The sequence below is a fragment of the Palaemon carinicauda genome, chromosome 16, assembly GCF_036898095.1.
Source record: "Palaemon carinicauda isolate YSFRI2023 chromosome 16, ASM3689809v2, whole genome shotgun sequence".
NCBI lineage: Eukaryota > Metazoa > Arthropoda > Malacostraca > Decapoda > Palaemonidae > Palaemon > Palaemon carinicauda.
The window spans coordinates 74,656,782-74,681,729 of record NC_090740.1 but is presented as its reverse complement, the minus strand read 5'-3'; the positions used below and the strand labels follow the sequence as shown (position 1 = coordinate 74,681,729).

The following is a 24,948-nucleotide window of genomic DNA, read 5'->3' as shown; positions in this document are numbered from 1 at the left end:
ATCATCTTTACCGGATTCACAGAATCATCAGTTACACTATGAATGCAGATCCTCATCTAACACGTCGACCCATTGATGTCAGGGGCATAGCTACAGTATGCCCCCTGGCCCTTCTAAGCAGATTACTCTGTGACACAGGTTCTACAGGCAAGGATGTGAATACTCCAGGTGACTTTCACAACCTTTCTCTTGCAAGACGTGACCCACAGGAACTCGATACGATCTCTATCGGTCATGTGGTGGCTACACAACAGCTAGTTGTATACCTCAAGCTCATTGGACAAGTAACAGAAGGTTGAGGGCGCTGTTACCTGGTTTTAGTCTGCGTGAATGAAAAGATTTGACTGGCTCTTATTTTTTTCTTCATCCTCCCCTCTCTTGGGGTAGCAGCATCCTGGGTTCTCTACATAAGCTGACCTCAAACCACTGCAGGCAAACCATGCTCCCTTGTGTACCTAGTATTAAGCTAATACTGTTGCGTCCCCATACCCTGGCGAGGTGTTATTGGGAAAGTCTTGGTTACAACAGTTTTTATTACAAAAAGACTCAGAATAACTTTGCCTAGACAGTCACACTTCTAAATATCTCAACACACAGCTTGCGTAGGCCGCGGACCTTGTGTAACAAGGTTTTAGCGAGACGCAGGGACTCCTTATTTTGAGTACAGTACTAACATACTCAGATAAGGAGCCCCCGGGTAAAGCCAAAAGCCAGATTGGCAGGGACGTCCACTCTTCCTAATGGGTGAGTCTCCCCTAAATGAATAGCGTAGGGTTGTATTCCAGTTACGGAACAAATGACAAATGTGTGAATGGGAGTGGGAGCGGTAGCAAGCTGCCCCCTTTACCCCCACTAAGTAGCGGTTTGGGTAGTTAACCGTCGCTAAATTTTAATGGCTCGTCATTTCAGCTTCACAGAAAGTAATACCCCTAAATGAATAGCTAAGGTTTGTATCGTTGGGAAAAATACAAATTATATACGAATTTGTCATTTTGAAAGCAAGTCTTTCGCGTTTAATGATATAATCCATATTTATCTACTTTGAAGTACTCTATGATTAATTATTTTAATTATGAATCTTACCTGAACAGGAGCCGTCCTTGGAGAACACCTGGTTTCCCAGAAGCCAACAGTATCGGATGTTCGACATGTAACAGTGACCTCAAGTGACATGGAAGATAAATCTGGTGTTCAAGAACAAGCCATGTTGATTCACAACTCTCTCCTTCACTTATTGGATGGCATTATATTATTGTATCACATAGGAGCACATAAGCAATTGGGTAAAGTGGCAGCCCAAAGGGATTCGATGAACGATAATGTTGCCCACGTCCATGAAATTGATAAGAAGATTAAACATTGCAAAGATAAGGTAAGATGTTATTGGATGTCATTGCTGCACTTTAATTCATACTTTTTAAGTCCTTTATTTAGATACAATGGAAGTAGACCTGAAAGCAGTTATAGTCCCCTAGCAGGGTTAATGCTATCAGTAAACAATAATCTAATAACAGTACTTGAAGTTCTTTGCACCGTCCTTTTTGCCCCAACTGCACTCACTTTTTAGTGTTTAAGTATACCTCTGTTCCCGCTTCGTTTCTTCATCTTTCTGTCCAATCTCCTCAACTTTTACTTCATACTGTAAATGTGGGGTTCTCCTGTTTGCCTTTGGCTTAGATTCATAAATCCAATCCAGTCAAAAAGTATCAATAGCAAACATTTAGGTTTGCTCTTTTGTTTTATGTATTTAGTTCAAACTTTGTTTCTTCCATAACTGGAATACAAACCTACGCTATTTAATTGGGGTATTACTTTCGGTGAAGCTGAAATGACAAGTGTTAACTACCCATTCTGTCAGTTAGTGGGTGTAGGGGGTTTTTAGCTTGCTACCGCTCCCGCTCACACACCGGTGATTTAGCTCACTTTGCTCTTGGCTCGGATGGTGTACGGTCGTTGGCGTTCCTCATCCTTCGCCTCTTTTTGGACTGCCATTGATTGATATGTTTGAAGGAATTCCTTCGAAGGGGAAAAACCCAAGACCTTTTCTTCCGCCTCTTCCGAGAGACTGTCGAGCAGTAGTGTAGACCCTTTAATTAGTGGCCAACCTCGGTCCTCGAGAGATGGTGTTGCTTCTCCTAGCGAAGCGGCCCCCACCTCTCCCCCTGGGTGAGGCCTTGTCTATGTCTTCTGCGTTACAGGTGTGGTCATCCTTGGGGCTTCCGAGTCCGCCCGCCAAGGACTCCTTGCTGCAACTTATCCTCCGCGGCGCGAGTGTGCAGCGGTTGTTGACTTCAGAGGTGGATCCGCTACCTCTTGTCGACATTATGGTGTCAGAGGCGTCTTCTATGGCCGCTGCCAATGCCCCTGCCCCTCCAAGCTCTCCAGCTATTGCTACTGACTACATTTCCCCTGTTCCTGTTCATCCTTCGAGGGGTAAAGGGAAACTGAGTCCATCGTCTGTCTCTCATGTGAAGGTTTCTTCCCCATGGGGGCGTTCTCTCATAGAGACTCATCTTTGGAGGACTGCTGCTCAAGGTCGTTGACTTCGTAGGTGGATCCGCTACCTCTTGTCGACGTTGTCGTGTCAGAGGCGTCTTCTGTGGCCGCTGCCAATGCCCCTGCCCCTCCAGGCTCTCTAGCTGTAGCTACCGACTACGTTTCTCCTGTTCCTGTTCATCCTTCGAGGGGGAAAGGGAAACTAAGTCCATCGTCTGTCTCTCATGTGAGGGTTTCTTCCCCATGGGGGTGTTCTCTCATAGAGACTCATCTTTGGAGGACTGCTGCTCAAGGTCAGCTTGTTGATCCCACGGCCCTTAGAGGGTGTCTCCGTCGCAGAGCTCGCCCTCTGCTTTGCCTTAGAGGTTGCCCATCACCATCGGGGAAAAGGCACCTCTTCGGCTCTCTAGCCTCGTCTTCGCAGAGGAGTCTCCGCTTCAGTCGTCTTCTGGCCCTCAACCTTCGCCCGTTCCTGGTCCTTCTCCTGACGACGCTGCCATTAGTCTTCTTGACTTCAGCCCTGCACTCTTCTGCGGATCGTTAGCGAACCCCATCGGTGGATGTTTGCCCTTCCAAAGGGCACATCCCTGTTCCAGTTCAACCTTCCAGCCAACTTGCTGACCTGCTGTCACCGTTCCTATCTCCTGTACATCCTCCGGAGGTTCTACCTAAGCGTGCAGCAGCTTGCTGTAGTTGTTTGCAGGTTGTGGCCAGATGTAGCATGCAAACTGCCTAGTGCTCGAACGCCGACCACACTCCAACGTTCACAACACCCAAAAGGTAAAACGGTGGAATACCAAAAAATCTGGGTAACAGGTCAAGAGAACTGGGCATTGGGCACCACCCCTTGGTTTTTACTGGGCAAGGGGACCCATCTAGAACCTTACTTCCCTATTATTTCTTCTGCCTTGAACTTGCTGAATAAACAGGTAGCATGACCTTTGATTCATTTCTGGGGAAATGAGCAGCATACATAAATGGCTTGAATCTCAGGTTAGATTTTGTAAAGTAGAAAAATAATAATAAACATATAATGGGTGGGTGAGAAGGAAACAATGGTGTACGGTGCTGGAATGAAACGCTCTCTTCATAAAAACAATAAAAATATTTATTTTTTGAAAGGGAATAGTTTATTTCATTCCTGAGAGAGGGAAATAAACTTACAATCCTCAGTGTTACACCCAGAGGGGATGGCTAAATAGTAGATCAAATACAGTATAGTAACTTTCTAAACCCATGCTACAAACTTCTGCATATTATAGTACATAATAAACGACACTGTGTACGTTGCTGTTGCCTGGGTGGTCCAACTATCTCACCAAGCAACACTACCGCTACTGTAGGGTTTTCTTTCTCTAAAATGTCCTCTGCACTAATATTCTAAGAATTTCCCATGTTAAAAAAACTAGAAAATATCTAATCCCTAGCCCACGTCTCCATATCGCCTTCAAAACCAGAGCGAAGTCCAAATCACTCTCGCCGCCCATCCCAACAATTTCTCCATACTTCATCCAAGCAAACCTGCTTTTGACAGTCTTCAAATTAATAATGTAACAGCTACCGTTATTCTATCATACCTTTACCTGACTCGAACTTTGGCTGGTATTTTATCGGTGTTAACGATATCATTGTTAGATAATGTCCATCAAATGGTCCATCAAACCTACTTGTTTTTGTTTCAAGTTTTAAAGGGATCTAGTGAGTAAATCGACATCAACCACCAATTAATCACAAGGTCAAGGTATCCTTAACTTCACAAACCTGGTTGAAAACTTGACAAGTTAAATTTTAAAACAAGACCCCCGCTGGGTGTAGGGTGTTGTCACTGAAAAATAAGAAAAAAGTGTGTCATGAGATACAGGAATTTTGAGATGAGAGCTAAAATATTAACAAGAATTGTACTATAAAAAAATATAATAAAATTTCAAGTAATTTGTATTTTCCATAGATACTAAAAAATTGAAGATTTTTTCTCATGAACCCCTTATCATTATTAGAGCGCCAATACTCTCCAGCTCACCAGTTCCCTGGAGTGCACCAGCACTCTCCAACACCACGTCAGCGCCAGCCTGCACTCCAACGCTTTCCAGAGCGTCTTCGCTCTCCAGCGCTTCGACATTTTCCTGACCACCAGCCTTCTCCTGCTCGTCCTCAGCGCTCTCCAATGCTCCAGCAATCTCCTAATTGCCGGCGCTCTCCAATTCGCCAGCCAACCTACGCTCTCCAGCGCAACTGTGCTCTCCAGCTCGAGCTCGTCAGCGCTCCCTGAAAAGTTAGCGCTCTCATGCGCAGCCTCGGTCTCTGGCTCGCTAACACTCCTAACCAGCAGCGCTCTCCTGTACATCACTGCTCTCCCAAGCACTAGCGCTCTCTTGCCGCCAGCGCTCCACTGCGCATCAGCGCCCTCCTGTGCCAAAGCTCTCTCCAGCTCATCAGCACCCTCCAGTGCTCACCTGCGTGCCTACGCTCTCCTGCGCATACACCGAAAACTGTGCACCAACATCCTCCGGCACAGCACCATACTGAGCACCATCGCTTTCCTGCGCATTCGCTGGAAACTGTGCACCATCTTCATCCTGCGCAGCACCTTACTTTGCCCCAGCGCTCTCCTTCGCACAAGTGTACTCCGGCCCACCAGTGCTCGCCAATGTGCCAGTGTTCACCAGCGCACTTGTGCCATGGTCATGAGCAGGTTCTACACACTCCTAGGTTTAAGGAACATCAAATCGACAGATCCCCATCGCCTCATTCCCCTCATTCTCCACAGAAGGGCTCAGGATTCTGAAGCTGCCTTCTGCCAAGGGGGACCCACCAACAGCAGACTGTCCTCACAGGGAACGTTTGGCCCCTTTCCCTTCACGGGATCTGTCTGACAGTGTAGTGGTTTACAGACTGTGGCCAGAAGTAGCACCCGAACTGCCTAGTGTCTGAATGCCAACCACAACCCGACGTTCACTACACAACAAATATACAACGGTGGAATACCCAAAAACCTAAGTAACAGGTCAAGATAACGGAAGTCTGGGCACCACCCCTTTTTTTTTTATACTGGGCAAGGGGACCCAGCTAGAATCTTGCTTTTTATCTTCCCTTTCATTTAACATGCAGGTAGCTTGACCACTGATTCATTTCTGGGAAATCAGTAGAATATTGTATATAGCTCTATATTCTTTAGGGAAGATGGTTTTAAGCTCAAGTAAGGGTCAGGACATTAGGTGAAATGCACATTATAATTTTTTAAATCGGGCAACAGAATACAGTGTGGGAGGAAAAAATTATGATAAATAACTTATTTGAAAGATTAAAAAACAGTGGCTGAGGAAAGGACGCCATGAGGAAAGGTTCTGTAATTAAATTCAGACTTTACAAAAACAAGAAAAATATTTATTTGAAAATGAAACAAAAAACTGTTAGGTATACATTAACATGGTTTTGTCAATTAAAATAATCAATTAAAGGCAAAATTAGTTATTCCTTTACACTTCAGCATCAGGGTAACAAGATAAACAAATTTTGAATAAAAATAAAAAAATTATTCACATGCCACCAATTAATCACAAGGTCAAGATATCCTCAAGCCATCTCAAACCAACCACCCATAAGAAAATATAGATCTATGAAAATACTGTACTACAATAATTTTCCCTGAATCAATACTGTCCCTTCAATATCCAGTTCACCACTAAGCTGCAAAGTCACTTAAAATTTATCAAATTCTGAACAGTACAGCCGTATACGATGCCGTGCAGGTCTCTACGGGCCCACAATAACAATGTCTTGAAAATTTTGTCAACAACAGTAGAGCCTAAATCTCATTCTTGGAAGTTGTTTTGAATAAGTCTGAACCAATTCAGACTAAACTCGAACACAGTCACTCTCCTAACATCTGAATTCACTTCTTGGGCCTCCGACCAGATATGCCATTTCAATAGCTCCTGTGAACTATTAATGTTTATGACACCCCTCAAAATGTTTTTCTAAATCTCTAGGTAGGTCACTGGTCACTGTCAGAAAATGCTAACATCAATTACAAGTTTGGGAAGTGACTCATGTAGCAGGACAGAAATATTTACATTACCAGATTTTTTATCAAGCTGAATAGCCATATAAACAGTTGCAGGAATAATGCAGGACCCTTCCAATCATTTTACTTGTGCCATGTCTTGACTCAACTTCTAGTTGCCTCTCCAAACCCTACAGAGAGTAAGGCGTGCTGCAAAAAAAATTTTTGTTAGACAATGGGTAGGACCAAAATTATAACAATACATTAAAAAAATATGCAAGTTTCAAAACATAATAATTTGTATTTTTCCTAATGATAGTTATTAATTCTTTCACAACAGTGCGTCAGTCAGAGGGCAGCCATGGTTCAGTGCTATGGTCAGAGCAGTGGTGTAAGCCTTCAAGCCTGCTCTGGCTGCCCGCTCTTCGGAGCATCCTACAGCCCCAGCAGACCTACTGTAAGGAACCACGGCTTCTTTTTCTCCCCTGAAGAGGGAGAGAGGAATCTCAGATGTGGTTACTTCCCCGAGGGTAAAACTGACTCCTGTTAGGCCATCGAAGCCTGCTCCTCCTGCATCTTCCACTGGACACTCTCCTACCTCACCTCTGCCGAAGGAGTCGCGCGAGGGAGTGGCTTCCTTTTTTTCTACCTTCAGAGGAAGTTTTCCCTCGCATGGAGAGTTCTCCACCACCGATAGAAGTCAGGAGGGACACGACAATCCTGCCTTCGATGCTCGAGTACTACATCCTTCCATGGAAGGAACCTAAGGACACCAAGACTCTTCCAAAGTCCTCTTCAAGGACCTCTAAGCCTACAGATGCAGCCAGTCACTCAAGGGATGTCCGCAACCCACCCCGAGAAGAGCTCTCGGGGGTGGAAGAAGGAGACTTCGCTGCAAGTCCAACGTTGGAAGGAGAGCAGAAAGAGTTGGAATGTGCATTCTGGCAGATCCTGACTCTCGTGAGGCTTCCTGGTACGAACTGAGGATTTCTCCAAGGAACGTACCTGGAAAGCTATGGAGATTTTCCTGCTCTCTGGCACCTGTACGATCGAGTTTCTCGCCCATCACGTTTCAAAATTATGGGCAAATACCATTCTGAAACGTCGGGATGCAGTGTCTTAGAGATTCCACCAACAAGTCCCAAATGCCGAGATTGCCAGGCTCAGGAATACCTCTCTAGATGGATCCCATCTGTTTGAGCCTAAGGACGTGGAACATGCTGCTGAGAGATTGAGAAAATCCCATCAAGACTCCTTCCTTCATATGGCTTTACCATCCAAGTCCTATAAACCATCAGCTCCTCAGCATTCCCTTCCAGCCAATACCATGAAGAACAAAACAGCAGTGAAGACAAAGGTGTCTAAAAAGCCCTTTCCTGCCTAGTATAGGAAAGGCACAAAGTCCTTCAGGGGAGGAAAATGTCCTAGAGGGAGCGGCCGAGGTTGCAAACGCTAGGATAGGCACTCCCCCTGCTTGTCCACCAGTAGAGAGATGCCTACAAAGTTGCTGCAACAGGTGAAAGCAACTTGGGGCCGAACCCTGGACAATCTCCGTGGTTTTATGGGGGTATCGCATCTTGTTCATAACATCTCTCCCTCTCCTGACAAAGAATCCAATGTCAATAGACTCCTTTGCGATGGAATCAGCAAAGGGTCTAGCCCTCTGGGCGGAAGTCCAGACCCTGTTGAAGAGGGGGCTCTCCAGGAGGTCCTCGACGAATCTCCAAGATTCTTCAGTCGACTCTTTCTTGTCAAAAAGGAGTCTGGAGGCTGGAGACCAGTTATCAGCCTTTCACCTCTGAACAAGTTTGTCAAATTAACTCCGTTCAGCATGGAGACAGCAGACACGATAAGACCACAGGACTTCATGTACACACTGGACCTAAAGGACGCATACTTCCAGATCCCAATCCATCTGTTTTTGAAGAAGTTTTTAAGATTCAGCCTAGATAACAGGAAATATCAGTTCAAGGTGCTCTTCTTCGGTCTTTCCACAGCACCTCAAATCTTCACCTGAGTGTTTGCCCTATTGTCATTTTGGGCACTGAGGATTGGCATCCGTCTCCTTCGTAACCTGGACGACTGGCTAATCATACCAGACTTGGTGTCAACCCTTTTTCAACATCGAGACAAACTTGTTGTCAAGATCTGGGGATCATGGTAAACCTCCAGAAGTCCTCCCTGCTTTCTACGCCGAGACTGGTATACCTAGGCATGATATTAGACACCAATCTCCACAAAGCCTTCCCATCAGACGAAGGAATATCAAGGCTGAGAAAGGCCGCAAGACCCTTTCTCAGACGAGAAGAGCTTCCAGACCAGACATGGTTACGTCTATTTGGTCACCTATCATCGCTTGCCTGTCTAGTTCCCAATGGTCACCTCAGGATTTGATCTCTCTAGTGGTAACTCAAACCCCGGGGAAATCAGGCTCTCGATTCCATGGAGTTCCTGATCCCCATTGGATCAGTGGAACAGACGAACTTTGAATGGAGGGTGTCAGACTAGAACCTGTGAAAGGGAGTGGACCTTCTCGTTGTCCTCCCAGATTTGATGCTGTTTTCAGACCCTTCAAAAAAAAAAAATCGGGGGGCGGGGTTGGCCCACGTGCTGCACCACATGACTTCAGGCCTTTGGCCAAAGTCAGAAGAGCACCTCCACATAAATCTCCTAGAGAGGAAGGCTGTCTTTCTGGCCCTTCAACAGTTCCAACAGTTCCTGGCGGGCCACTCAAGTGATGGTGATGAGCGACAACACCACAGTAGTAGCTTACATCAACAAACATGGAGGTACTTTTTCCCAGCCATTGTTCCATCTAGCAGTAAAGTTACTGAGATGGGCCGAGATTCACTCGATACCACTATTGTAATGCTTCATTCCGGGTAAGAGGAATATGCTAGATGACTAACTGAGCAGAGCATCTCAGATACTAAGTACCAAGTGGTCTTTGCATCATCTAGTAGCCAACAAAGTCCTGACTTTGTGGGGTTCTTTGACGGTGGATCTTTTCACAACGGCCCTAAACTTCAGGCTCCCGTTGTACTGCTCCCCAGTCCCAGACCCCAAGGGTCTCTGGTAAGATGCATTCCAACAACGGTGGGTCAACTTCGATGTTTACGCCTTTCCTCCCGTTGTGTGTGTGTGATGAGGAGGGTACTCAACAAGGTCAGAGCATCGGTCAACCTTTCAATGACCCTCATAATTCCGCTATGACATCACGGGGAATGGTTTTCGAACCTTCAGCATATCCTGACGGAGTCTCTAAGAGAACTCCCTCCATGACGCGATCTACTGAAACAACCACATGCCAAATCTTCCACATTCATGCCTGGAGACTATGCAGCATCTCCTCTCTCAGAGAGGATTTTTGCAACAAGTTACAAGCAGGATTTCTGGATACCTGCGAAAGTCATCAGCTGCAGTCTACCTGCCAAAGGGGAAAGTCTTCTGTGGTTGGTGTCGTGGAAGGGGTATCTCCCCTTTTGATGCCAGTATTCCAGTAATAGCGGAGTTCCTCGTGTATTTGCGTGAAGAAATGCGCCTGTCAGTCTCGGTGGTGAAAGGATATCGCTCAGCCTTAAGCCTCGCCTTTAGACTGAATGGAAAGGACATTTATTCATCGCTAGAACTTTCCTTACTCATACGAAGTTATTAACTTACCTGCCCTCAGTCTGAAGTGAGATTTCCCCCATGGAACGTGGTTTGAGTTCTCAAGTCTCTAAAGAGACGTCCTTAAGAACCATTACGCCAGGCAACAGATCGCCACCTAACTTGAAAGACGGTGGTCCTGCTAGCTTTAGCTTCGGCGAAGCGAGTGAGGGAATTTCATGGTCTCCCATTCGACATCGCCCATTCAAGGGGATGGGGAGAGCTAACGTTCAGCTTCGTCCCTGAGTTTGTTGCTAAGACTCCCAATCCAGGAATAGCAGATCCTTGATTCAACTCCTTCCAGATTTCAAGTCATCGTTCTATAAGAGATGACCCTGATCATCTCTTACTATGCCCAGTGAGGAGTTTGAGGCTGTACCTTAAGAGAACAGCCGCAGCCCTTCCGCATGTGCCTGCACTCTTTGTCAGCACAGGGAGGACCAAGAGGAGGGTCACCAACAACACCATATCAGCATTGATTCGCAAGGTCATAGATCATGTGCTGAGTCCAGACCCTCTTCCTTCACGTCGCCTCAGAGCTCATGATGTCAAGGGCGTAGCTATGTCCCTGGCATTCAAAAGGAACTTCTCAGTGATGCAGGTTCTTCAGGCTGGGGTGTTGAAATGTCAGAACACTTTCATAGCCCACTACCTGCAAGATGTGCCCCACAGGAGGCTCAATACATTTGCTATCGGCCTTGTTGCAATTAAGCATGGATGGCTACAGAGAGAGTAATTTTGGGTGGGGATTTGTTACATATGTATGTTCCTTTTCTAGAAAAGGAGGGCGGGTCCATCAGGACGACATGGCTATCTCACCCGAAAATAGATTTTTCGCTTTGCTTCAAAATCCGTTTTTTGGGCTCAGCCATGTTGTCCTGATGGAAGTTTACCAGAGAATTACTTGAAAGTACTATATCTGTGGGTTTGTATAAGGGTCTTTACCTTGAATCAGCTTCTATATGGTCACCAGACCGCAAAAATATATGACGCTACCGTTATTCGTCATATCCGCTATGTTTGGGAAATTGTCAACTCTTGACTATAGAAGCGAGAAGGTTTTGTATACGTAAGAACAAAGTGGAATTAACTTACCACAAGCATATTCATACATTAAAGCAACTTCAAGTATTTTATATTAGGAAAATAATTAAAGGACTCTGGCTAGTTTTATTCAGCTACTTGTGGGGCAAATAAGACACAAATACATTTTTTTGTATTTATTTGTATAGTCAAGAATAAATACAGCAATGAATGTATTAAAATAGAATAATTTCCTACATAACCAACATGTTTATCATCTGAGAGGGAAAAATTATATGTTAAATAAAGCCACTCAGAGATATTGCAAAATTATTAAGATAATTTCACTTTAGATGTTGGATGTGTTGAAACACTGCATACGAATGTACACATGGCACAGGTGTTTTTGGTTAGATTCTACACCTATAAAGAACAGTCCAAGGGGGGACCAGGGTGACCCTTAATAAAAGGTATTACACTTAAAGGTGATAACACCTTTTCACCCATTCACTGTAAACTCCCAAACAGTTCACTGTTCATCGCAGCACTAGACGACAGGTTTTATAACACTACCTGCCGCCACCACGAAGTGCTTAATTTCATGCACTTGCTTTGCATAATATTTATAAAAGACTATAGAGGATCTCCAACCTGTATATGAGCGGAGTCTATCAAAGTCCATATACTGAAAAAAGTTCAGCGAGGAAGCAATTTTTCTCGGATCATGACCTGCTGGTGTACTGTCAGGATCCGCTCTGTGAATAAAGTAGGTGAGCTTCGCCCTCAGTTGTTTCAGGGATAAGTTTGATCCTGAGGTTTCGCCTATGAAGAGCTGTCCTCCCTTGAAGTCTGAAGTTCTTCGAAGATAGACCTTAGAGACACTACTGGACATAGACATCTTCCTTCAGAGGGCAGATTCTCCAAGGACTCCACAATGGCTACTATTTCACTAACTCTAGCCCCTGAGGCTATAGCGAACAAAAATATAACTTTCTGTGTTAGATCCTTTAGGGAACAATCTTCATTGTTCAAGTTCAAAGCATAGTGAAAGACTTTGTCCAAAGACCATGAAATGGGCTTCGGAGGGGCTGCTGGTTTAAGTCTAGCGCATGCCTTCGGAATCTTGTTGAAGATTTCGTTTGACAGGTCCACCTGGAAGGCGTATAGAAGAGGTCTAGTTAAAGCTGACTTACACGTAGTTATTGTGCTGGAAGCCAAGCCTTGTTCGTGAAGGTGGATGAAGAAGGACAGGCTGAAGTCTATCGAGATTTCTGTCGGCTTTCTTGCTTTAACAAAAGAGACCCACTTCTTCCAAGATGATTCGTATTGTCTTCTGGTTGATTTTGACTTGTACTGTATTCTTCTATAAAGTCGATGCTGTCTTTCGAGATCCCAAACCTTTTTTTGACTGCTAAGGCGAGAGAATCATGAGATGAAGGTTTTGGGTTCTCAGTGATAAAGCGTAGACAGTTGACTTCTGAACCAGTTGGGATGGAACTGGGTTCGGTAGAGGAAACAGCCTCAGCCTTAGTTCTATCACCAAAGGGAACCAATTGCTCTTGGGCCACTTGGGGGCTGCCACTACTGCTGTCCCCTTGAAGGATCTCAGCTTGTTGAGGACCTTCAGCAGGAGATTTGTTGGCGGGAACAGATAGATATGCTCCATCTGTTCCAATCGAGGGACATGGCATCCATTGCTTTTGCCCGAGGGTCCTCGTATGGGGCTACGTATCGAGGTAGTTTCTTGTTGTCGCTTGTTGCGAAGAGGTCGATCTGCAGTTCTGGGACTTTTTCCAAGATGAAGGAGAATGAGTCTGCGTCTAGGGACCATTCTGACTCTATTGGCTTTCGCCTGGTTAGAGCGTCCGGCGTCACATTGCGGAACCCTTGTAGGTGAACTGATGATAAATGCCATCTTTTCTTACTTGCCAAGCGAAAGATGGTCAACATCACGTGATTGATGTAGGGGGATCTCGAGCCTTGTCGGTTCAGACATCTCACTATCACTTCGCTGTCCAAGACCAGCTTGATGTGGGCTGATCTGTGAGGATTGCCATGGCCTCCAGAATGTTGATGTGAAAGGTCTTGAACAGGGATGACCAGGTCCCTTGAGCTTTCCTTTGATGGGAATGACCTCCCCATCCTTTCATTGAGGCATCCGTGTGGATGACTACTGACGGTTGAGGTGGTTGTAAGGGAATAGTCCTTGCTAGGCTCTTGACCTTCAACTACGGCCTCAGAAGCGATTGCAGTAAGGTCGGTGTCGGTCTCTGTTGATCTCTTCGAGCGTTTGATGCGTATCTTCTCCAGACTCCTGACGCATCTTTCAGCTGTGCTCTTACCACTGGGTCTGTTACTGCTGCGAATTGGAGAGAGCCTAGTACTCTTTCCTGCTGGCGTCTTGAAATCTTGTTGGATTTCAGTAGTCTCTCGACAGAACCCGCGATCTCTCTCCTCTTCTTTAGTGGAATGGAGAGGTGGTGTGACTACAAGTTCCAATGGATTCCCAACCATTGAAACTCTTGAGCTGGAGAGAGGCGAGACTTCTTGAAGTTAATCTTGAAGCTCAGATGTTCCAGGAACTGGATCACCTTTGTGGCTGCTTGCAGACAAGCAGTCTTGGATGCTGCCCACACCAGCCAGTCGTCCAGGTATGCAGCTACCTGAACGCCTTCTAAGCGTAGCTGTTGTACGACTGCGTTCGCAAGTTCTGTGAAGATCCTTGGGGCTATGTTTAGTCCGAAGGGCATGGCTCTGAAGACATACTTTGTCTTCCCTAGCTTGAATCCTAGGTAGGAAGAGAGGGGGCGGCTGACTGGAAGGTGCCAGTAAGCATCTGCCAGGTCTATTGAGACTGTATGCCCCTTTCGGTAACAGGGTCCTCATGTGTTGTAGAGTTAACATCCGGAACTTGTCTTCCCTAGCTTGAATCCTAGGTAGGAAGAGAGGGGGCGGCTGACTGGAAGGTGCCAGTAAGCATCTGCCAGGTCTATTGAGACTGTATGCCCCTTTCGGTAACAGGGTCCTCATGTGTTGTAGAGTTAACATCCGGAACTTGTTCTCTAACTTGTTGAGTGGAGACAAGTCTAGAATGACTCTGAGTTTGTCCGAGTCCTTCTTGAGAACACAAAACAGCCTTCCCTGGAATTTGATGGACTTTGCTTTCCTTATAACCTTTTTGTTCAAGAGTTCTAAGGTATATTCATCCAATAAGTGGGTGGAGTGTTGGAAGAATTGAGGAAGTGAAGGTGGAGATTTGTTCCATTTCCATCCTAGTCCATTCTTGATTAGGCTGTGGGCCCAGGGATTGAAGGTCCAACGATCCCAAAAGTGGAGAAGTCTTCCTCCTACCTGGAGCATCTCATTGCTTGGATGATCCAGAGGATTTGCCACCCTGACCACATCCTCCTCTACCTCCTGATAGGTTTCTTGAGGCACCACCGGGAAAGTGGTTTGTGGCTGAGCCACCATTTGCCGCACCGTGGTCATGGTGACCATAGGATGTTGTACAGGTCGAGGAGGCAGTCTTGGCTTCTTCATCTTCCTCGTCTTCCTCTTAGGTTGGGGACCAGCCTCAGGGGAAGATTTTCTCTTGGAAGAGATGCCCCACTTTTGGAAAAGGTTCCTATTCTCCGTGGCAGCTTTAGCGACTACCTCTTAGACTGTTTTCTTTGGGAAGAGATCCTTGCCCCAGATACAGGAGGTGATCAACTTCCTGGGCTCGTGTTTGACCATTGCATTGGCAAACGCAAACTCTCTGCAGGCCCTCCTGGCCTTCACAAAACTGTACAAGTCCTCGACCAGAGTAGCCATGTGCATCTTGGCTAGGACTATATACATGTCTGGGGAGCTTGCAATGCCTGTATACATCTCCATGCAGTTCTGGAGGGACAGAGAGGCAGCTAGTCTTTCTTTTGTCTCCTGTTCTCTTCTCAGGAGAAAGTCTGACAGCTTTGGGAGGTTCTCGTTGAACTGCTGTCCTGCAATGTCTGCGTCAATCTTTGCTACTGAGAAGGTTAGGTGGACCTCATTCCAATCCTTCTCGTCCGTGGGCAAGGCCAGAGACAATAGCCTACACTCCTCTAGCGTAGGACATGGTTTGCCTGCATCAACTGCCTTAAGCACACTGTGGAGAGCTTTCAATGTGAAGGGGAAAGCTCTGGATGAAGGAGCAAGGAAAGTAGGATGCTTCTTGCTCAACGCAGAAACTTTAGAATTTGTATAGCCTGCCGCCTTCAGGCTACTCGTCAAGAGAGCCTGTGCCTTGTCGTGGTCAAAATCCATGACCTCCTTGGGTTCCGTCTCTTCCTTAGATGCCGGCTCACTCTCCAGCCGGAAGAAACATTCCGGGTAAGCCGAAAGGTTTGACCAGAATTGGATATCGTCAAGTGGGATGGCACCCATCTTCTTCGAGATGTAGAGTTTCCCATTCATCATGGGCATAAACTCTGCATACATCCAGGGATTGGTTTCGGAGCATAGTGGCAGGTGAGACACTCTGGGCCGCTTGTAGGATCCATGAGAAGCAACTACATGGCTTGCTTCCCTGAATTCCTTCCTCATATATACGTTTTCCTTGCGTAGAGTATCGACTAACTGCTGGATCTGGGCCATAATCGCTTGGCCCGTGGGGAACAGCGGGTCTGGTTGAAGGGTTGGAGCCAAAGAAGATGACGGCACAGGCTGAAATGCCGCCACAGACAGAAGAGGGTCCTCCGCTTCTGTCGACTCGAGATCTTCTTCCTCCTCAGGTGGTTGGGCCACCTCTTCTTGAAGGAGACCCTTTTCGGTGTCCGAGGACACTTCTGACATCCTCTCCTGATGGATGTCCATGCCTTGTAGAGCCTCATTGATGTCGGTCTCTATTGCATGTTGTACGCAAGGAGGCCCAGATCGTGCTTGAGGCACGACTGCATCAGCTGTCGCCTTAGGGAAGAGCAGGCTTCTGATGGTGTTGCTTGGTAGGTATGATCTCGGAGAGTTATTCTGGAACCCTCGTACCCATTTCCAAAGGGTTTCCCTCGCAGTATCTCTCGACTCCGACGTCTTAGGATCGCCGAAACCCTCGGTCATCAAGGCCGAGCAGACGTTGCAATCCTTGGGATCCCAGTATCTCAGTGTTTTAGTTGCGATGGAGCAGGGGCCATGAGACCGGCACATGTTGTGACCACAAAAGTTCTTACTCTTGTGGTTGCAGTACGTCACTGCACACTTCACCTTGGACTCCTGTAAGGAAAGAAAAAGGTGAAATGAGTATGGGGTAATTTATCACATTGATAAATTAATTTCATGAATTACAAATAGCACTTGCTATTATCATTATAGCTTAGGATAGTAAGCTAGAAAGGAAATAGGAAAGACACATATCTGTGTTTCCTGTCCAGGCAATTGCTGTGACCTCCCTCAATATTAATATTAGAAATTTCCTTTTCAGGGAAATCTCGGGTGGAAGAGCTCTAGAATATAGAGCTGAAGTTAGTGTATACTAGCACTAACCCTTCCACAATTGGAATATTAATAATGTAGGGTAAAGAAATTATGTTCTGATGACCTATGGCTCTTCAGGATATTGAAGGAATACTTCACTTCAACATTATTTAGCGGTCTCAACAATGGACTGTGAAAGGATACACTGAATATGTTGGAAAACTTACTACTATATATTATATACTATAGTTTTCTAACAGCTGTATTTTCTATACTGCAGAATTACTGGCCACTGTATAGTCTTATACTGTAGTGTTACCGGCATGCTACCGGCTAGGCTAGTGCCTGACGGCACTAGCCGACAGAGAGAGAATGCATGGAGAAGGGCTACCGTATTATAGTTTAGTACAATAATTAGGGTTGTAGGGACTACTGCCTCTACTGCCCTCTTTCTGGAATGAGGATTCAAATGGAAGGGTAAAGAATGCATTAATTTTAGCTTCCATCCAGCCACAATATCTGTTGCCGGCTGCTCTGCTGGTTCCAGGGTTTGTGGATGGCAGTCCAAGAGAGGACTGAAGAATACCCAAAGTTGTATAGGGTCTCCCACCGGCAGCCGTCATGACCGGCACAACCTTTCCCGGAGTGTTGCTTCCGTTAGGGGAAGGTCGAAGCGGCAATCAAGCCACCTTGTATGGGCCCGGCCGGCATTGTAACCCACCCTGCAAGCGGGGAGATTGTAGGATACCGGCCATAGATGTAGTGACGGCTATACAGAAGGGGAAGGGAAAGGGTCTTATATTTTGCTGTCGACAGCAAAACAAGGAAACATAGTTTTCTATGCCGGCGCCGTCTTGGGTGGCAGAAGAATAACGATTCCTCAGCCTAAGACATTGCCGGATATGAGACATGTCTTCTAGACTGCAAGGGAGAAGGTGGTGGCAACTGTACTACCACTTTCGGTTGTGGACTAGGGAAGCCGGGCTTCTTATGCCGGCAACTGTGAAACCAGCAGGGGAATGACTATTCCCCCATCGGCAGAGTTGCCGACAACAAGACTGAATACTCTAACTGTTGTAATTCAAAGCCGGGATACTCACCGTCAAAGAGGGAAGACAGAAACACTATCCCAGTCAAGCCGGAGTACTCTACTCTATGGCAAGACCAAGATAGGGTTGCCGCCTAATGGCAGCACTCAGAGGGAAGGAAGGTTTTATCATTAAATCTCTAAAAGAGACGAGTATCGAATTATATTAGTAATTCTAGGAGATATGCTATCTCCAACTGAATTGATAAAATGATACAAGAGGATAAACGGGGACAACGTTACTAAAGTACAGTGATACCTCTGGATACGAAAGTTTCTGCTTACGAAAAATTCAGGATGCGAAAAGTGATTCGAAGATTTTTATGCCCCAGGATACGGATTAAATTTCAGGATACGAAAACCTTACGAGATCCCAACTCTTTGCCGAGAGTAATTTTAAAAAGCGCGCGCCGCCTGACTTTGAACTTGGGTAGACTCACTCACAGCCTCCCGCTCACCCATTGGTTATCTCCCTACTCAGATGCTAGCTGACGCCATAAGATCCTGCTTTCCTATTGGTCGGCAACTATCCCAGCTTGCCTACGCACGGGCGTTCATCTCTCTCTCTCTCTTTTCGTTCCGACTGCGGTATTGTTAACAGACATTGTGTGCTTTCGCTTGTTCATTCGTTACTGTGCATTGTACTGTATTAGTGTTTACTATACATAGACTGTATATAACGTTACGTAGTGTATTATATTACGTTTGCCTAACGCATTTTAGAAATGTGTTGAAAAGTAGGCAGAAACAAGCTTCAATGGATAGTTTCTTATTAAAGAGGCCAGCGGTATTAGTAGGCCAAGACGAAGGTGAAAGTGAAGAAAAGAAACAGAAAAGAGGAAGGGATGAAGAATTAGAAGGTGAAAGTAAAGAAAAGAAACAGAAAAAAAAAAGTGATGAAGAAGTAGAAGAGATTTAGAAAATAAGAAAAACATAAAGTTATAAAAAAGCAAAAAAAAAAAAAATTCAATTTTAAGTTTTATGTTACCGTTAAGTGTTAAAGTAATTTTTTCTTTCATTTTATAGTTTTCCATACGTAATGTTAAGTGTTAATTATTTCTTCCATTTTTTTTATTTCGTAAAGTTTAAGTGTTAATGTGTTAAGTGTGTAAATTACTGTACGTAGTCTGTCACTTGTTACGTAGTGTATTATATTACGTTTGCCTAATGCATTTTAGAAATGTGTTGAAAAGTAGGCAGAAACAAGCTTCAATGGATAGTTTCTTATTAAAGAGGCCAGCGGTATTAGTAGGTCAAGACGAAGGTGAAAGTGAAGAAAAGAAACAGAAAAGAGGAAGGGATGAAGAATTAGAAGGTGAAAGTAAAGAAAAGAAACAGAAAAAAGAAAGTGATGAAGAAGTAGAAGAGATTTAGAAAATAAGGAAAACGTAAAGTTATAAAAGAGCAAAAAAAAAAAAAATTCAATTTTAAGTTTTATGTTACCGTTAAGTGTTAAAGTAATTTTTTCTCTCATTTTATAGTTTTCCATACGTAATGTTAAGTGTTAATTATTTCTTCCATTTTTTTATTTCGTAAAGTTTAAGTGTTAATGTGTTAAGTGTGTAAATTACTGTACGTAGTCTGTCACTTGTTACGTTTTCTGCCTTATGCCATCCTCCTCTGCCGCGACTTCGCTATCGGACATCGTCTCAATCAAAAGGTAAGTTTCAACTTTTTTGTTACACTAATTAACTGTAACCTTTTTTTCAGAGTGTACAGGTATCAATCATTAATTTAGGTGTACGTACAGGTAACAATACACCTTCACTGATCTAAATGCTTTACGTACATACAGTACCGTAACTTTTATACAGTAGTAAAGAAAACGGACCGTTTTCTTTGGGGTTGGGGGGGGGATAACTTGGCTATAACTATATTATTGAATAATCTCATAGTGGTTTCTGGTATGGATTAGGCTGTTTTTAACGGTTGTGTTAATTATTGAATGATAGAAATGGCTACATTGCATGTTTATTACTACAGTTTAGCATGTTTATGAAAGAAAGGGTGACTTTTTATAAGGCTTGGAACGGATTAGGCTATTTACATGTAAAACACGACTCAGGATACGAAACCGCATCCTGAACGGATTAATTTCGTATCCTGAGGCATCACTGTATACTAAAACGCATTAGGCTAGCCTAACTCGAGTCGGAATCTCTGCTACACTATGTCACCGAGACCTTATCGTATACGATCGAAACGTTTCACAGAAGAGGAAATATTACATGCATGATCTGATCTTCACGAGTATATTTTGCCTAAATAGCTATAATTCATTAAAGCTAAATACTGGGAATGTCGTACTACTAACTAAATAAAGCATTTATGGCGTACGACAGCGTCCAAAATGGCCACCTCCGGTGATGGCTGTGCTCCGCTAAACACATTTAAATTATGCTAATTTAACTGTTAGAAGGGAGTTAAAAATTATACACAGGAAAGATTAAATACTCAACTTTCCAGAGGATGAAGATGCTGGAGAATGCATGATAATAATCCAGGAATAGTAACAAAACACCGAGAGCGATTGGGAGATACACCATGCTTAATTGGCTACTATAAAAGGAATGAGTTGCCATGCGAGGCCCTGTAGTAGCGCAGGAAGGGGATCCACCGGGTAATCTTGATGACGGCTCCCCTTTATTTTCGCCACTCTTCCCCCTCTGAGAGAAAACTCTATTCGGGGTGAAGATTGCCATGTGTCGTATCAAGAAATACGTCCCCTGATATTATGGGATATCCTTATGAATTTTTTAAAGGATACTCATGCCAGGAGTTAGAATTCTGGAGACCTATGGTCAATTCTCTGGGAGTATCACTGTAGCTAAATATCCCTTAGAAAGCTGCCTAAAGGAACCTTCCATCAGGGCGATATTGGTGAGCCCAAAAATTATAGATATACGGTAACCATGAAAATTTCCAATTCAAGCATCATTATACTTCTTAAATATGTCATAGAATACTCCAAAAAGAATACTGTATTACTGTTAAGTGGTGTCAATACTATTTTCCATGTAGGTCTCCAAGTATTGAGTAAATATTCTTACTAGTAATTCTTTATTTTGTAAAGGCATTTCATGAATTATATTTTTTAATGATTCCTCATCATACCACCACTCAGAAAACTTGATGAATGTTACTTGATTTTTTTTTGCAGAATCTACATCAAAGTCTACTGGAGGAGTTGCAGGGATCAAGGATGGTATTTATAGATAAATTGAAAGAGCAAGCAAGACAGCAAGCATGGGTAGTAGCTGCTGTTCACTCGCATACAAAACATACACATTTAATATCCTTGATGAAAGTTGTTCTAACTACTCTGAAGGTAAGTGTGATAGACTAATTCTGTATAATGTAAAGCAGTTTTATTTGTACACAGCCTAATAACTGGTGTATTCCCTCATGTATATATTCCTTGAGGGTTGCTACTTACAGTACGCTTTGTGCACTACACTGCAGTCTGTGATTAGGGCCTTTTAAAGCACCTATATTTGCTCTTATCTTGTTATCTGTTCATTTTGATGTCTTGATAGTTTATGGTCAAACTAGATTGATTTTGTTCCTGTTTCCCTTTTATCTTTAATAGGAGACTCATAAGAGTATGTAGTAATGTGAGTTGTTAATTTTGATTTTCATGATTATTATCAAATGTATAATAAGAGGAGTCACGTATCTAGGTTGTTAGTAGTATTGTTGTCTCTACCGCTAAGATTTATTTTATGATAGTGAATTTAGAAAACAAACAAATTTCATATACAGTTGGCAAGCTAAGGAGGAGGAAAGCGTTCAAAGACTAAACACCAACGTTAAAGTATGTGTAGCATTATGCATCTCTCATCTGCTCTGAATTGCAGAGACCTTGACCATAAATCAGTATTATCTCAAGCAGCTTGAAATGTTCCAAAAATCCCGTTAATGAAAATTCTAGCCCTTGCCAGGAAAAATTAGATTCTACTCAGAAATTCTGAACTGAGCGGAATGCATAGGAATGTAAGTTAGGGGCAACAAATCTCAATTGCTATGCCTCGGATACATGATCCACAGGCCTGTTGAGCTACGTCTAAATATCTTTATATGGACAACTAAGAAATACCTGCAGAAGACCTAGTGTCCCTTGGTAGAAGTACAATGACCAAGCTAACTCATTCTTAAAGAACTGCATTATAATTCCACCAACCAACCCTGAAACCCTTGTTAGTGACCCTATGGTAAAAAATGTGTACTAACAGTGCAGTTACTCCTAGGAGCAGGGTACCATACCACAGCACATCTTACTCCAAAGAAGTAGGAGCAACATGCCAGGCGAGAAGTTCCCGAGGTCTCATGTCCCCTTCAAACATATCCAACACATAGCAAGCATGCAAATCCAGACCAGCAGTACCACATTGGAAACCTCATAAGACTATATTTGTCTTCATCTGCTTCTTTCTATCTTGTTAGTTCCACTGTATAGCAGAATTGGTCACTAGTCAACTTTCTCCCTCTATTTCTGTTCCTTCCATCATCTTCTCTCAGTCCCACCCACTCATATCCCTTCTCACCACATCCATCCATCTGATCATCATACAGCAACAAAAATTGAAAAGAGAAAACAACTCTTGAACTTAATGAAACTCTTTATAGCCTTATGTGCCAGTTCTAAGTAGACTTTAAGTCGAGGAAGAACTTTGCCACTGTGGAGGGACTCTCATCCCAACAGCACAGTGTAAGACCCCGCTGAAGAAAATGGTGATGGGGCACTACTTCCCAGACATGATTAGCGTCCGCTCAACAGAGCTAGAGCAGCCAGCACAGGCGACAATCTGGTTAAACAGGGCGTTAATACTGACCAGGCTTACAAATGTGGAGAAAATACCCAGACCATCAATCATATTCTCTGATTATGCCCACTATCTCATAATTTGGACAGCTCTTTCATGTCAATAAATGAACACTTCAATGGTTGGTTGTTTGGCAGGATAAGCTATTCTGATGATCATTATTAATATCTATTGGGGAACATCAAATCCCTTCATCAGTTATGATGGACTGTCTGAAGTAAGTATGCTATCACCTGAGGCATGTCAGTTAAGGACGAGTTCTAAAGAACGACGGGTGAGAGAGGGATTAATGTGCAGTACCTAAAAATGCAAGGATAAGATGTTGAAGACAGAAAATCCAGTTAAGAGCATTACCTGAAGAGGGAACCAACTGTCTCACTATTGCCTTATGACACCACATCTAAGGATATGAACATCTGTGTACAGTTTATCAGAGACAAAGGTTTACAACCTGCAGTTGGCACCTTCAAGTGCCTTTATTACGGTGTAACATCCCGTTGTCTTTTTGACTGCCGAGACCACAAGAGTTTTGATTTTAAGGTAAAATAATGCAACTTATGCTGCTTTGGCATTGATCAAAATTCTGTGTCCTCATATAATCTTGTATGAATCAGAATGGGGTGGAATTCTAATCTCTTGCCTCCTAATATTTCTCTTGGGTAAGGAAAGCCTGGAATTATTTTCCAAGGATGCCTTAGTTTGTAATATCATCACATAGATGTATTAATCTTACTTAAATAGTTTGATGATTCTGACAAGGCAACAAAGTTTATCTTCCTAATTTCCTTATAATGAAAACATTGAAATAGGAAAGAGCACCATTATTCATTCTCACAAATGTATTCTCTGAAACTTAGTGTTGAAATCCTTTGGTGAAAACAGATCTGTCAATATTCAAGTTCTTGCCATGCATAAAATTAGTCAAAAGAATGCATTGTAGTTTCTATTCAAAAGAAAAACATGCATATTCTTACCAAACTGTTATGGACCCTGGTGTTTCTTCCTGGAGCAAACCTTGAAGCTATGTCCTGCGCCTTTCATTTCTCTGTTCTGAGGAAATTGCCTCAACTTAGTAACCCAGGCTTTAATGCATATTGCTCCTATGGATACGATATAAACATCTATAGTTGAAGTATTTGTCTAAGAATAATCTACTGCATGGTTTCCTATCTTTGAGATTTTGCTATTCGCTTCAGTTAATTATATGCATGTAGCTCCATTTCTTAACAGTAGTAAAATCCCTTTGATCTGAAAGTTTAACATGTAAGCTCCATGTTTCTTTCAAGATATTGAAAAACAAGACTGTTGAAAAAGTAGAAATCTTTGTGGTTCAGAGGACAAGCCTAAGGAAAAGATCTCTAAATGTTATCCAAGAAATAGTTTGGAATAGCTTCTGTTGCACTTATGAGTTATTGAAAATCGAAATTTGTGTGTGGGCATATTTTTGATAATTTCATATGTGGAATTTAATATTATCATGTATATCATATCCAACTTACATCATTGTTTTAAAATATACAAAATTATTTCAATATTGTACCTTGGTGCTTTATCTTTTACTGTAATAAACTAGTTTTAGAATATTACCTTATGCTATTCTTGCACTTTAATAGATTTATCTGTTTTTATAGACCTCAAGTTGCAAGAAGAAATATTTTGGGTAACATTATGGTGAAATTGTATTATAATGCAAAACACCATACTAGTGTTTAGGTTGTTATTTTAAATATTTTATTTAAATTTGATATGTGGTTTTGTTACAGGAAGCCTCAAAGGAAGGAGAACTCTTTGGATTTGTGCCTGATTTTTATGTGGAAAGCTTAACAGAAATGTGTAATGCTCTACGATTGTATTTCACTGAGCCTCCTGAAAAGGTTCCTGGTGAGTTGAATTTGATTAATAAGTTATGCATGTTCTTGCGTGTTTCATTGGCTGATTTGCAAGTAATAAGTAAAATTGATTAAGAGAGAGGTGATTTGGTTTCATTTTAAGTTTGAAAAATTCACACTTAGTTGATATTAGCCATTTGACTCGCAAGCAATGAAATAATGAATTTTCAAAGTAAATCTAGTTTATTCATATTGAGGAACATATGTTCAGAAATTTAGAATTAGCAAGAAATAACAAAAAACTAAAGCAAATCTTATGTAAATATAATTAAATGCACAAATGATTTGTCAATTACTGTATTAGAATTTCGAAGGCACTAAGTAAAAAAAAATATGCATTTTGTATATTCAAATCATACATAGGTAAATACTAAAAGAAATGTCAATTAATAAGGTTTCTGTCATAGGGAAGTGATTGTTTTTAAGGTGAATAGCTGCCTAGCTATTACAAGATTAGATGATGTGCTTAGATTATGAGGTTAAAAAATAGTCGCTAAGTTTAGTGTATTATCAATATTTTTAATAAACATTACCCTACATTATTTTTGCACA

At 43.0% G+C, this 24,948-nt stretch overlaps 1 protein-coding gene across 1 annotated transcript in view; it reads left to right on the top strand.

Annotated features, from left to right (window-relative positions):
* The window catches only part of LOC137655775 (E3 ubiquitin-protein ligase RNF123-like), a 233,307-nt gene that overhangs the window by 157,538 nt on the left and 50,821 nt on the right, over positions 1 to 24,948 (top strand). The window contains exons 15-17 of the mRNA XM_068389912.1: positions 1,092 to 1,372; positions 20,845 to 21,012; positions 24,271 to 24,388. Of these exons, the coding sequence (XP_068246013.1) occupies positions 1,092 to 1,372; positions 20,845 to 21,012; positions 24,271 to 24,388 (567 nt within the window). The remainder of the gene's footprint in view (positions 1 to 1,091; positions 1,373 to 20,844; positions 21,013 to 24,270; positions 24,389 to 24,948) is intronic.